This window comes from Apteryx rowi, unplaced genomic scaffold (genome assembly GCF_003343035.1).
Source record: "Apteryx rowi isolate R43461 unplaced genomic scaffold, aptRow1 scaffold_704, whole genome shotgun sequence".
NCBI classification, from domain to species: domain Eukaryota; kingdom Metazoa; phylum Chordata; class Aves; order Apterygiformes; family Apterygidae; genus Apteryx; species Apteryx rowi.
Genome location: NW_020450988.1, coordinates 319,773 through 335,480, shown reverse-complemented (window position 1 = coordinate 335,480; position 15,708 = coordinate 319,773). Strand labels below are relative to the sequence as shown.

General features: G+C 41.3%; 1 protein-coding gene across 2 annotated transcripts in view; it reads right to left on the bottom strand.

The window, feature by feature from the left end:
* Nucleotides 1-286: 286 nt before the first annotated feature.
* Nucleotides 287-15,708, bottom strand: part of RSU1 (Ras suppressor protein 1) — a 120,968-nt gene continuing 105,546 nt past the window's right edge. For both annotated transcript variants that reach the window (XM_026087145.1, XM_026087146.1), the window contains exon 9: nucleotides 287-763. In XM_026087145.1, the coding sequence (XP_025942930.1) occupies nucleotides 661-763 (103 nt within the window). In that variant the 3' untranslated portion in view covers nucleotides 287-660. The remainder of the gene's footprint in view (nucleotides 764-15,708) is intronic.

Below are 15,708 nucleotides of genomic sequence, written 5' to 3'. Positions count from 1 at the left end.
CACAGATACAGTTTTTTTCTTTCCTCTCTCCCTTCCCTTACTCCCCAATTTTAAAAACCTTCAGAGCAAAAAAGCAAGAAACAGCAATGTGAAAAAGAAATGGAAACTGATTAAAAATTTTCACTCCTTGAACAGAATGTTTCACATTTTAACTAACTTGTATCAGATAAAATGCTATCAGATTCCTACAAAAGAAATCAACACATGGCAGGAAACAGGACACATATATTCCTCAAGAAAATCACTTTTCAGAAGTCCTACTCAAGAAAGCAAAACATGATACAAATAAAGATCTTTATTAAAATCATTTGCAATATTATATGAAATTTAATATAGTATAATATAGGTGCAGAAAAAAATCTGATATTAACAGAACATGTGATACATGTGAACAGAGGACATTAATATACATATAAATAGAAAAGCTAAAATGTGTTTAACAGTGATATATTAAATGGCTACATAAATGTGATCATAATTAGGAGAATATGTAATTTTATATTCCTTAAGCAATATCTTATAAAGCAGTACACATGGTAAACTACTTTTACCTATAGACTCTGCTTTCTTATAATAYGAGTAACACGAGATATGTAGGAATATCGTAGGAACATGCAAAAAATTTTAAAAGACATAAAAACAGAGGCTCAAGCCAGTGACTTATTTGTTCTTGGCTGCCAGAGGTTTACGACTGATCTTCTTTGACTTGTCGTTGTTCTTCTTTGGAGGTTCTGGGTTTGCCTGCATGTGTCTGCCATAAAGACTGTAAGGAAGTGAGATACAGAACATTTGTGATACAATCATTAACCACAGGCTTTTAATCTAGAGCATGCATAAACAACGGATCTGGTTAGTAGAAATCAAAAAAATGGAGGCTCATTATGCTCATTTTGTCTCAATACACTGAATTTACTATTAGATCTCGTGCTGCAGTCCATAATATTCATTTTTTGTAACTTATCAGGAGAGTAGCACTGGAAAGGAGAGGCCTTTGGAGCAGTGAAGGAGCAATTAGTTTTGCCTTCAGAAACCAGCAACCTTTATTCCACAGTTACGGAATTAAGGCTTAGAAGGCTGCAAGTATGTGTATTCAAGTTGACAATGACAAAAATTGGGTTGAACTGGAGAGATAGAGTGCCCACTTACAGCAAAGTGAGCATCATCCCTAACCAGAAAACCCAAGGGCTTGATAATGTGACAGAGAGCAATGGTGTCACAGCCTTCTCTGCTGCTCACACATGATTGATAGCACTGGGACAGCTACCAACACATCAGTGCCACATTAGTAAGTACCACTGATTAAATGTTGACAAAGTATCCTACAATTAAGATGGCTAGCACTCACAGCAAAGCTAAATAGACTACATGGCTGAGAGGATCTAGCTAAATATCACACAGTAATTAATAGATAATTTATGAGTAATAATGATTAAACTAAATTAAAAACCTACCCAAAATAAATACAGCTCAAACTTAACTTCCCATATTGACATAAAGTGTTTTTTGAAAATGTACTTTGCAGGGGTGTCAATGTAGCTGCAAGGGAGCCTTGCTTCTGCTCACTCAGCTGTACACACATTAGGAATGTTGCCACAACTACTGAAATCCCTGTGAAAGGTGTCCCCCTACTCACACCTCAGCTACCTTCTGCTGGGTGTCCACTCCAATCCCATACTAGGCTGTTGCCAACAAAGTTGGACACTAACTTTTAAAAAACTGAAAGGAATTTTGCTAAAAAAAAGCTAACAGCACCATTTCCCACAAGAGTCTTCTACGACAGACACTCCACCTTTCAGTGACGGGATTTGTCAGGAAACAGGACAGGTCTAGGGGCTTGGGTTGAGAAGCTCTGAGACTCTTCCTAGAATTGCCTTTTGGCATGTCAAAAGCTAGACTGGTAGCTGTCAGCACTGCCACCACAGAACCCAGGCCCTGCATTTTCATGTATTTGTGGCATACAGAGGGTCCTACCGGTCACAAAAGAGCTGTAACGGTCCATTACACACACTCGTGTGTACGCTCTCCCCCTCTGAAATTCATGTACATAGCTGGCATGTCTGTCCACCCCTTGTTGTGAAGAAGGACCAGATACAGATCATTTTCCTATTTTTGCTTAGTCCTGCCCAGACAGAATTTGTTACTCATTACATGTTGTTGCTTATCCAGAAAGCATGACCTGATACACCATTTTGCAGTGGATATCAACCTGAGTGAAGAAAGTCCATCTCTCCGCAGAAGATAAAATGACTTAGGTATAGCTAGATGTTTCATTAATCCACCCACAGCAATCCCTACAGTCCAAAGCCTTGCTCCTAGTGCGCAGGCTGAGCACACAGGGGAGATGCCTTAGGTTACAAACAGTAGTAATTTTAGTCCTAAGAAAAGGCAGAGCTGGCTTAGGGATGCTGATGAGAACATTTCTGGCCTGCTGGCTGCTTGTAATCTCAGCCGGTGAGGAGATCCTGCAGCCCTGCCCACAAATCCACAAGTCCCTGTGGCACAGAGGCTGTATGAATCCCTACCTAATTTTCCAAATGCCACCCGACCTCTTGGCTTGCTTCTGCTACAAGGAGGCTACTGATGTGGAAGTAGGAAGGATAATTTGCTCCCACAAAGATGTGAGTTTGCCCTGGTAATGTAGAAGGACATGAGCTATGAGGCATTCCCAGGCCCTGTGTGTTGTTGGAGTTCTGTGCCTCACTGGCCATGGGCACATTAATTCTCTGCTCTGAGGACCTGCAAGATGGTTTCCTACACTGGAGGTGACAGTTTGCCACAGGAGAGCTGAAGCTTGAAGAAACTTGCTGTGATCAACATGTGACCAAAAATGCAGGGATGGTGTCAACCCCTTTTACTTTGCAGGCTGAAACTAATTTCACCAGCAGAGGACCGTCCCTGCTTCTTATATGGGGCCCGGTGGACTATTCAGACACCAGGTCCACTGGCAACTGTATGCAAAAGATACTGAACAAGGATCCAAATAGACAGAGATGCTCTTGAATTCCCATGCTGTGTGGCATGGCTGTGGAGCAGCTATTTATTTCAGACAGTGAGAGACTTTAGCTAAGACATACTGAAGTCAGGAGGTTGAAACCTACCAACAACTGCTCTGAGCTTTATTGTGCTGCATCTGGAGGTACTTCATCCCTCGAGTTCCTGGATGCCAATGAGGGATTAGAGCTTCTCGCAGAGTGGGGTGGAGTGAAAGTATTCATTTTTCACTCCCTCAGCAACTGTAGTTTTACAGCATGCTGCTAAACAGGCCGCTGTCAAGGTGCACTGTTCCCAAAACAGCCTTGCTCAAGGAAAATACAACTGTAAACCAAGACATTACTTCACCTTGCTGAAATTTTATGTATGCCATCACCTGTTGTCAGCAAGGAATCAGATGCCATTTCCTGACCACGCAGACAGCCCTGAACCTCTATGATAATTGCATGCTGACTATTAGCTGGAACACACATATATTCTTCTCTTCATAAGAGGCACAGCCCCAACAGCACAAGGCTGTATTTTATCCAAGTACATGGCAAGTGTACTAATCGAATACTCATCCTAATGGAAGGGGTTAGATGAGTTGAGGAAGGGAAGATAGRGAAGAAGATGTTTTGGAATCAGGAAATCATATCACTGTTGAAGAGCACAGAAATATTTCAGCTGTTATCAAGGAGGCTGTCTCATCAGAAACCAATTTAAGGTAGAAAAAGTCAGGGGATGAAGCATCTTGTTCTCAACTATCTGCAGTTGAGCATTTGAACCACTGTCAGCACTAATTTTATAATGCTGAGAAGCTAGCAACTGAGAAGTGGAAACATATGCTGAAATGTGTGTAGTTAAATACTCCATTAATATTCAAGTTGCTTTTTGGTTCTAGAGAAATAGCATTACCTTGCAGTAGAATGTGGTTTTTCATATAACAAGGAAGTCCCCATTTGGGACTTCAAGTACTGAATTAACAGTGAATTCACATATCCGAGCACTAAAGAACCGAGTGGATGGGAGCAGAAGTTCCCTGTCACTGTGCTGTGTCTTCACCCTGCTGCTGTCCCACAGCTCCTTCTCCCCATTAGTGCTGACATAGAGAGGACTGGAATGGCCTTAGCATTTTTCAGGTGTTACATAGGAGTTTTTGCTCAGGTTGGTTTAGGCTACACTTTTTTGCTTTGGGAACTTTGTATGAATTTTCCGCTCAGATGACACCTCTGGCATTAATTGTGTCTCTTATTTTCTGCTTTCTCTGTGCAAATTTTCAAGTTTGTGGACTGGCAGAGTTCAGATTAGTGACCTTCTTCTGAGGTAGAAGAGTGTGGTGGGAATTTTACTGATTACATGGATGCTTTTGAAGTGGAGAAACAGAGTACTGACACCTTTAAATAAACTTTGAAATTCTGGCAAAGTCTATTTGGGCTTTTGACTATGAAATGATATTCAGCAACCACTGCATGTGCTAAGCRGTAAAAATTCCAATTGACCTATAAGTATTTTTGGTATCAGTTTTTCTTTGATATTTGCTACTTACAATGTTTGCTTATGTCAGTGCTCCAGCAGCTTTCCCCCACACATGCAAATATTATGTTAATACTAGTAATAGATCTGCATAAGTTGCAGATATCTGCAGCACTCTTACATTCTTTTTATCTATTCTCATGTATGACCACTTCTATTGGCATATGCCCCCAAAACTTTATTCAAAAAAGTAATTATGGAGTTTGAAATAAACAAATCAAACGTATCTACTTAGGTTTCTCTGGCAAGGTTCCAAGGAAGTTTCAGCTGCACATTGCTATCTCAGCTGAAGATAAAAWCTTTACAATCTATCACAGTAGTCTGCTACACAAAGAGCAAGGATCAGACGTATTTAGATTATATAAGCCTTCACAGACAGGGACTCTTGCTCTTGTGTTTGCACACATCAAATAGGAGAAGACATATGGTGTCACAACAACATTTAAATACAATAATGACTGTGAAAAAGCCTCTGGGACAGAATTTGCCTTCTGTTACATTAAGGAAAAGAGAAATCACAATTTTCACTGAACTTGTAGTACAACAACAGACCCCACTTTTATAGCTCCCAGGGAAAAACAAACAACAGAAAAACAAAAGAAAAAAAAGCAATTGAACTGATCCTCATGGAGAAGTTAACTATCTGAATTAYAGGAGGACCTAAACCCCTTTGAAACGGAGTTTATATACCTAGTCCTGAATGATTTTGATCCCTATTGGAGGGACACGGCCACAGAAACTCTTGCTTGCAAGTCACCACCTGTCTGCCAAGCTGTATTAACTAACTGTGTACATGCTCTTGGTCTGCTGTCACTGAGAGGTAAAACATGTTAGGCTGAGACACTAACACGCCTTCCTCGGCGGTGGAGGTCAGCTTAAAACAGGGACACAGACAGTTTCGCAGTCCAGCTGACGGCTGGTAATTTACTAAGGGATGGCACCTTGATACATTTGTTTGCATGCCTGGACCCTCAGCAAAGGCAAAGGGTCTTGATAAACAGAGACAGGAATATCGAGGCTGATTGTGCCTACCCTTTTTAGGCCAGATTTGTGAGATGARTGCTGATAATATGTACATGGCTGGCACCTTTACACTTGGTATTTCAGAACATCCCCTCTTCATGGGGATATTATAGCTCTGCGGAGATTGCTGCGCACAACTCTCAGTCAAAAGCCTAGCCTGAAGAGTAACATCTGGAATGCAAATAAATATTTCATGTATTTGCAGTTTGCAGCAACAGTCAGAAACTAGCCATTATAACTACAGTTAACAAATTGCTGAGCTCTTGTAAACTCAGTAGCTACTGTATTGTATGCAGCCTTCTCATTATGTCAAGTTAAAGGGGAAATTAAATGCAAGACTGAAAATGCAGAAAACCCTCAGATAGAGATTTCCAGTTGCTTTTATTCCTCATATATATTTTTCAAAGTAAATATTTAACAAAAATCTCTTGAGAACACACATGTTTCTTTGTATGCAAACAAAAACATAAACATAAACAAAACTCATGTATTCTCTATCCGCCCCACTGGAGGTAACAAATGAGAGCACTATGGCTGCTGCAGCAAAACTAACAATATCAAGTGAGAAAGATGCTCATTAAACTTCATCATTCTGYCTACTTTAATGACGCTTTTACTTAACAAAAATTCCCTGAGCAGTTGCAAGGATATTAGGCAAGGTCTTTGGTTATGTATCAGGGGTCTAAGCCGTCACTAGCAAGCATGCAGTTCAGGAGGAGCATTCCCAAGAGGAAGCAGTGAATACAGCTTTCTTGTAATAAATTCAGAGAGAATCAATAACCACAGCCTGCTATGTTACTTAAGCATTTAAGAAGTAGGTGATCCTTCTAAATTAAACTATGAATTGCTAAATGTTGCAATTTACAGTATAAGTTCAAGCATGAGCCTTGTAATTTGAAAGTGTACAGTCTTGCTCCTAAAATCTCTGAATTTAAAAAAGAACCATAGTTAAAATTCTAAAGTTCAAAAAGACATTTAAAAAAATCACCTTCAGTACAATTTTCTCCAAAATTTTCTCTCTTGTATAACATAAATTGTATACAATTGTAAATTGTAGCTAAAGGCTAGATATTTTCAGAAATAAAGAGCGTGAACTAGTGTAAATATTTAAAAAATACTGCTAAATAAATAAACCAGTAGTTTTAGCCACTTTTGATCTTTCACCAGACTGCTTGGACCTTTCAGAACAGTGTTTGTAGATCCCTGTTTGATGCACATTGGTTTTCTTGAGTTTAAGCATTTTGAAATAGGATTTCAAAAATCAGCCATAAGGAATGTATTACCCTTTCACTTTATTTCTGTGACAGATCTGTAGGGTGAGTATGCAGAATAGAAAGGACATGCACAATTAAACATGATACTGGTGAGATACTATATTCAGATATGTACCATAATATGGAAGACAAACATGAAAGGTTCCTCTGTTGATTGACTTTTCAAAATCTAAAGCCTGGATTTAGCCAGGTATTTAAAGCTCGCACCCAAATTAAAACATGAGTATTTACAGTGACCTTAAAAAGATGGTTCCCAGGCCCACCTGCTGAATCAGGTTAGGGAAAGGCTAAATCAGTAACGCTGGTTAGTCTGTATTAGTTAAAATTCACAAGCACTTATTGCAAGATTCTTTCACCCAGGCAGTTTCTGCACTGATTATTGCTGTTTCAGTATCTCCTCTAAGCAACTGAAACTGGCCTTTTCCTCTGTGGGAGCTGCTAGTTTGTTAGTTCCTCCAACCATGTTCTCCCAGGAAGGAGGCAGACACTGGGGTTCAATTTGCTGGCAGTGTGCCAGTCAAGAGAAAAGAGGAGTTAAAATTATTTTGCAAGTGGCATATCATTTTGGTAGTTTATCAATAATTTATTTTTCTTCTCTTCGATATAAGTTGGATGATTTAAATTAATAGAAACATTACCTGGGTTAGTGATACAAAATATCCGGTTTCCTTGCAAGCTTGGATGGCAAGCTGCAGTTTTTGGATTCTTAATAAGGACGAAGAGACAAGAGTGACTCATTTTATTCAGCTAATCTTTTGCCCCTTGTTTGTGAGTGCTCTGAGAGCAGATGGCAGTAGTGTCAGAGACGTTCATCATCTGAAACTCTCAGCAAATTTCCTTCCAAAAAATCAGCTTTGGCCTGTAATCTGTTTGTGTACCAGCTCACTCTTCATACTGGGAAATTCAGGCAGTGCTGACTGGTTAAACAGCTCAGGTGCTGGGGTTTCTGCTTGTCTGCTACTTCGTAAAAGTACATGGGCTACTAAAGCGGCAGTTCTCACAAGCTGTAAAACTGATCCAATATTCTTAGAATTATAATGTTTTGTCTTCCTTTATTTTCCCACTCACACTCAGGTACCCCTAATACTTTAGAAAGCCTCTACACCCCAAATCCTAGCTCCCAAGACACTCCTGAGTGTAACAATCTGTGGTATTTTTCCCTTCCTTCCACCTGTCCCAATAATCTTCATAACCCAGTATTTCTACAGAGTCTGCCCACGCCCCACTAATCCCTCCAAATCCTGCAAATCTCTTCAAAGAGACTCACTGCATCCCTAGGCAGAGCACTGGAAATCCCAGTGCTTCTGGGGCCATCTTCATGCTACCTCCAACCACAGAGATGGCCCAATGGGTAATTGCTCACCTCTTCCCAGCACAGGTTGTTTGGCCCTAGCTGGGGAACCCCAGCTCTCCAGGGGGGGCATGATGCTGCTCAGGATGCTGCTGTGATCACCTCACTGCCCAGCCCAGTCTGACTTGGACATGGATGAGGAGGAAACAGCCTGTGCCGCATTAGTTGGCTGTTACCATTCTTGTCCATGTTAATAAATACAACAAGCTTAACATGGCTGCCAGAGCAAGAGCTTCAAGAAGTGGAAGATAGAGGAAAGTGGGAGAGAGAGAAAAAAGTGTGCTGGATTTTCTGGGGTCCACTCCCAAATCCCTCACATATTAAAAATATGAAAAGAAGCACATCCTTCCCAATGTAAGAATGATGGCATTAAGGCATGGGCTAAATTGGGCACCCTGAAACAGCCTGGTTTAGCTCTTGTTTGTAGTTTCACATTTTGGAGCCTGAGTCAGACAAGAGGGGTGGGATTCAGTATGGGTGGTGAGCTAGATGTCCAAGCCCATGTTATAGTCAGTGGAGATTTGATTAACAGTCAGTGGGGYAGAGAGAGCTTTTTGGTTTACCAAATATAAGTGTCTGCTGTGAGATGCTTAGCTGCTTTCTAGATTCTGTTATAGATTTCCACTGACAACAATGGAGATCGCACAGCTAGCTCACATGTAAACACTTACATTTAGATGTCTTAAAATGCTAGATGAAGTCCACCCAGAGAAACCACTCCTTTTCTGTTCCCTCTTTTGCACACACTTGCAAGCTGTTAGCTACATTACATTATAGACGCATCTGAGTCACATAGTCCAACATTGACTTCTTGTGAATTCCTTTTTAAAAACACTCCAAGTGTCAATAAGCAAAAATAGTATTCTGTCAATATTGTCCAAGGGTTCACCATCTGAACTACCGGGTAGAATGGGCTCCTCCAAACAAGCCCATTCACTCCATATGTCTCTCAGTCGCTGGAGCTCTCAGTCTTTTCACTTCACCGTTCAATTCCACATAGTTCCCTTCTGCCAGATCCCCAAACCCAGTCTCTCCCCTTTACATTTGCTGTATCATATACTGCTGACTGCCTGAAGAAGGGGAAGAATCAGTCTCGCCTTGCCCTGTTTATAATGTTCTTTCTCTAAAGGTTACTGTCAGAGACAGACCCTGACCAGACGGACCTCTGGCCTGAGCTCAGGTGCTCCCTGTGGTGCTCCTCACCATAGCATAATCAGTCCTGCCAGGATGGTTCAGCAGCCCGAACAGCAGTGATGAAGTGAATACAGTCCAGCCGGACACAGAAGGAGGTGGTAGGTCCCTCTCTCGGGGGAGATATGTGCATGTGGGGATATGTGAGCTGAGGCAATTATGATTTACAAACATCTGCTCTCCTACAGAGCTGGCAATTGCTGGATGATTTTAATTTTGCCAGACGTGTCAGCTCTTAAAATGGTTAATTTAATTCCCACTTCTTTGAACTCACTATCCTCTATGTTAAGGAGAACTACATTTTTTTTCCAAAAAGGAATTCCAAGTAGGTGCTAGGTAGCTCTTTAATTAATATACAGTAATAAAAGAAAGCCATCTCCTGATATTCTCAGACGCCAGCAGCCTTTTGAAACAGGTACTTTAAATGAGAGGCTTGTTAGGGGAGCACAGCTGGAAGCTCATAAAAACCTAGCAAAAAAAAGTCTTTTAAAGGAAAAAGTACAGGCCAAGATTTGCAAAACTGGTTAACGGCATTGCTCATTCAACTTGAAAGAGCTTACAAGAAACGCGGCATTTGGCAGACAGGTTTTTGAAAGCACATGCCACACTGGCACCTGTCTTCTGAAAATCTGACCTATCTAATACACAGGGAGTTGGGCACTGAGAATCTCAGCTCTAATACAAAGCCACAGAAACATACAAAGGGGACCTCCTTGGAACTGTCCAAAGATGGAAAGAAGAGGATGCATTTGTATCTTTAAAAACAGAGAGGAATCCAAATTAGGATTTCATTTAAGGAGTCTATTATGTTGATAAAATAACCCCCACCAGCCCCAGAATAATGTGACGGCAGCCTGAGAGAACCAAGAAGAACATGATTCGTTTCTGCACCTGGATAGAGTCCTATCAAATTACCTCAGTTATGACATATGTCTCATCTGGGACTCACATCCTTAAGTGCATCCAGGAGGGGTGATCTCCTTGCTCACACTCCATTTAAAATAGATCAGTGAGTAGTTCAGTCTACATATGCAGTCTCTGCATGAGCTCCAGTCGTGGAGAAACTTCCTGAGTCAAAACCTGAAGTCCTCACTGCTGAAAATTCTCACTGACTTCAATGGAAACTAAGGTATTTTTGCCCTTGTTTTCTTTTCACATATCAAAGAGTACTTTCCCACTTATGTATGACCAGAAAAAAACAATGTAGTGACAGAAATGGGAATCATCTGCAAACCTGAGGGCTGAGGTTTCCACTAGAACAAATGACATCCTCCATCTAATGAATAAAAAGGAATTAAGAGCTGCAGAATCTGCATGAACAGGCTCAGCATCTTTAGCAAAAGCCAGCACAGGTGGCTGCAGAGCAAAATGTATGATTGAGAAGAAAAAGACTGTTCAAGTGAGAAAGAAGTGTGTTGTGTTTACTTGAAGTCATCTGTATCATCACAACCCTTGTCTTTATGCATTTCTAACTCCAGGAGCATGTAGTGATACTTCATACCGTTTCAGTGAATTTATGTTGGTGGGGCTGTATTCAGGGCCACTGATCTGAGAACAGGCACACCTGCCTGCTCTCAAACCAACCCTGGAGGGGCAGTGAACATGGTACAGAAAACGTACTGGCATGCAGCACAGTCTCATCTTCCTTGGGCAAACTTCAGACTTGAAGACTCCTTGAGTCTTCTTCATTCTTATGTTCTTTTAATATTGTTGTCCCCACAGAGTCTTCTGGACTTAAGTAAAACAGCGCTCACTTTTCCTTCTGAATGCCACACTAAAGGATTCAACGCTTAGTTAAATTCCCTTATATAATCTTTACTATTGATTTACTACATGCATTTTGCTGTGCATCTAACTAACACTAAAAAGAAAATAGAGGGTAAAAATAGCTAAATGCAAACCAAGGAACTTTTTTCAAGTTATTCTATGGTTGGCAGGTATGTATTTCTTTCCCAGTAACTAGACAAAGTGTACCAATAAAATGTACAGAACAGGGACTCTGGGGAAATACTGATACACATAGCCATCTTCTTTTTTTTTTTTTTTTTAACAAGTACTGAAGTGTCAGAGTTAATCTAAGCCCGCTCTGCTGCACACAGAGGATGGCTGATTTCATTGACAGTGGTAGGGCAACATTCGGGGACTGCAATTCTCCACACGCAGGGTTTGCAGGGCTGCCCTGCTCTACTGGGCTGCCTCACCTGCCTCTCCTGGGGTGTCTGCCTTTGTCATTGCTACGGGTTGTAAGGCTGTCTGCCTGATCGCTATTCAAACAAGACACGAAGGCTGAACAGTGATGAGGGACACAGTAGGAGGGTGGGGACCCAACCAACCTAACCCCTGAGTCAGCCCCTCCTGAGACCATGAGCCCTTGTCCTTGCTGCGCAACCCGTGAAGATGATTTAACAAAAGAAACTCCTTCTGGAGCACTATGCAAAGCTGGGGGGCCACTGTGCAAAAGGGTTATAGGACTTCTTACAGGATGCCTAGGGGGAGCTTGGGGATTGAGCAAAAGTATTTGAGGATTATACCAGACTTCTTACAGGATGTTTAGGAGCAGAGCCAAAACAGGAGAAAGGCAGGAATCAAGGCAGATGGGGGAGAAAAAGTGCAGGAAAATGGAGAGAAAGGGAGGGATAAACAAGGCCAATTGCATGCAAGTGGGAGGCTGGTCAGTACACTTGCTTGGCCAAGCCTGATTACCTCCAGTCTGTCCTACCTTCTTATTAAACTCTATTTCTAACTATTTTCTGTGCAAGTGTGCTGTCTATTCTGAGAGCATGTGTATGCAATCCACCAGTGAACTGCACGCCAGACCAGCCAGTCAACAGGAACAGAGTGCTGGCTACTGGAGACACCCACGTTTTGGGAGCCAAATACCAGAGGGACCACTGAAATGGTGTTTTCCCCGAGCATTGATCCGTAGAAATGGGGTCAGGCTGTTTGTGCTCTCTGTGTTTATGCAAGTGCCTGCCCTCCTGCCACATTAATCTGTTGGTGGCCGGTGGTGTTTGTATAGCATTTGTGTATATATGTGTTTGGGATTTGTGCTCAGCCTCGCTGCTGGCTGGACAGGCGAACAGGGCTAAGGAGCAGCTGCTCACTGTGGCCAGCCCGGGAGGGAGGAGTCCCCAGCTCCTTCACTCCACTGGATTGGCCCCCCCCAAATACTAATAGGAAAAGAGATGAAATTAAAAAACTCACTTCACCTTCTTGACGCAGTTGTAAAAGGTTAACAGGACTGTAAAGTGTGGAACTATACAGGACTATTATATTATCATGTCTGAAGTCCTGCACATCACAGACCATCACATTTCACTCAGTTACCCGAATTAGCTGTGTCTGACTCATGTTTGATTTACCTTCCAGAAAGGTTGTTCCAAGGGAACGTTCTTGGATTAATTTTTAAACTTGCATAACAGGTTAATGCAAAGATTGAATTTTGCCATCTTCCTTGTGAAATCTCTTTCCGGTTTCCAGATACAGCCCTTTCAACTACCCCCTGACCATTGGCTCAAGCAGATGTTGATATTCCAGATGCTTTGACAAGTTGTCCTCAGATAGCCCCACGTATGCGTGAGCAAGAAGATCCAAAGTCAATTTCAAAGGCGTTTTCACAGTTCATATTTAAAGGTTGGAATTTTGAAAGCTACACATCATTATGGAGAGACGAATGACATTGAGAAACATATAGGTTTTCCACTTATATACATTTACTGTGGCAGACCATAGATGGTCACACAGACACCATCCAATAAAATGGAACAGAGTATTCACTGCATTTTCCAGCCAATTTTGACCAAAGCATCATACCATTAATATTTGGCAAACAAGTACTATGTTAAGCAAACCTTTGGTGTTTTTCCATGGCTGTTACAATGCAGACAAAGCTGTTTAGAATCTTTTCAGGAGGGACCTATGTTATGTAGCAGCCAATAATCTTTATGGTAACACTGCAATGAAAATGTCGTTTACTGTAATGAGCAGAGATCATAAGTTAAGCCCCCAGCTACCTTTCTATTATTTTTCATTATACTCTTTCTGGGTTTGTTATGTTTCAAGGGTACTCAGGGAATTACACCAAACTAGGCTCACTAGTCAGCTCTTCATTACTCAGACCATACTGAAACTGAGCAATCAGCAATCTGAACCAGCCCTGAGGTAATACAAGACACTAACATTTGTTTGAATAATTACCATTTTTTTTTAGGTTGTCCTCTTTCTTAAAGCTCTGTTCTGAAAACAAACTTGCCTACAGTTGGAGGCGGTTCTGAAACAAAAGGAAAATCACACAGTATCTTTTCATGCAATTAACACCTTGAGAGAAGGACTGGACTTCCTTCTGTCTCCCAGAAACAAACCCTAATATACTCATTTTTGCAGTATTTTCCCTAGATTTGTGTTCCATTGTGCTAGATGAGCTGGGTGAGACAAGAAGTCTCACTTGCTAGGTGAATCCTTCTCACCCTAAGAGGATAAGACCACTCTATTGCAGAGCTTTACATTGCCTTCCTTCTCCCAAAGCAAAATGGTGGAACATTTGGAAAGCAGCAGTTCCACCTTTTTGCCTATTTAAAAAACCTTCTTTGGAAATAGCAGCAATGGCTGTAAAGGAATAAGCTCTAATATTATCTAATCTGCATGATACCCTGAGTTCCTTTCGATCTGCTTCAAGGCCCACAGTGCGCAGAATGCAGAACCTTTTGAAAAAAAAGGCTTCCTTCTCCCTCAATGTCCATTACGATGAAATGGTAATAAATGTTCAGCCTGATTCTAGTTCAATAAAATGAATACAGGTTTTCCTTCTGATTTCAGTGGGTGCAAGGTTTGGCTTTAATTATCAAGCAGTCTGTGCTTGACAACTGAAAATTGAATAGTGTACACTGCACAGGAGAGGCTTTCCTCTGAGCTGGTCTCATCACAATTGTCTTGGAAATCACCTGAATTTCTTATTTTAGCTCTCTACTGACCAGAGTGACTCGAAAAGTGCAAAGATCTCTAGATTACTCATGGCTAAGAACTACAATAGAGGTTTCATAATAGTTTGTCTTGTCGTTAGTGTTAGCAACTGAGGCATTTCTCAGAAACTGTGCAAAAACAAACACCTCTTTATGATGGCAATCAAGCAACATGCTTTTCAGTATTTAAATCATCCAGGCATGGTCATTTTCATGAAGCTTTTCCATGCAAGCAAACAGGCAAACTGCACTGGCGGTGCAGTATTGGGTCATAAACCCCAAACTACATAACAACATATTAACATCATCTAGGCTGCCTATGAACAGTGGAGTGAAAATGGTGCCTTCTCATCAACTTTTTTTTTTTTTTTTTGAAGAACTARGGCTAATGATTCACCCTGTAAATTTCTTTATGCATGCATTAACCAAAATAGTTTCTCTTGGGGCCATGCAAACCAATAGGAACTGTTTTTGCTGAACATCTTTTTGATGTAGGTAGGCAGTGCTCACATCCTAAATTGTTGGTGCCTACATATGTTGAGTTACAGGAACAAATGCGGAACTTTTACTTAAAAGGATAGGAACTAGTTTACTCAATCATCAGACATTTGCAAAAGGTACCTATGGGAGCCTTAAAGAGCGAGGCAAAATAAACAACTGTTCCCTTCTGCTTCTGGGCAAGCGGAAAAGAAACATGGCTTGGAAACTATTTACACTGAATCAGTACAAGTGCCACAGTACCAACAAAGGCAGAAAGAGCTCGAAAACAGGGAGTCAGCCCCCTAGATGCAGTTTTGGGTGATAAACCACATGACACTCGTTCTATGTCTTCTTAAAAACACGTTGGCAAACACACTGCACAGAGGGCAAGCACGATCCTTTGACTATCGTCCTCACTTTCCGGTTCCCTGACACACAGGCTACTAACATGTTCGCCAAATCCCACTCTATGCATGCAAGGCAGCAAACAGCTACCCTCTTTCTTGTGAAACTGTCCCAGTGCTTGTGGCATGGAGATTTCTGAGAAATCCTAGTGCAGGAGGGAGAAGAGGAGAACTAGAAAAAGGTCTGTCAACAGCTCTCTGTCAACCGGAAAGCACTTCATTAGCCTGTCAATTGCACAGTGTCTAGGAGATACATTTATTGACAACTCACTGCCAATTGATTCAACATCTATATAAAGCTCTTTTTATGCAATGAGCATGCTGACTCACATGATCATGAGATCTATAGAGAATTAATAGCCTTACTAAGCCCCAGGTTGCTCTCATTTCTAAACAAAATGAAACCAGAAGTGGTAAAATCCCACCAACATCTTAGCAGCTATATCATACCATATTTATAGTCTACAGCACAATGTTTTAAAATGAGACTCATTTTTGATACACTTCATAGCTGGAGTATG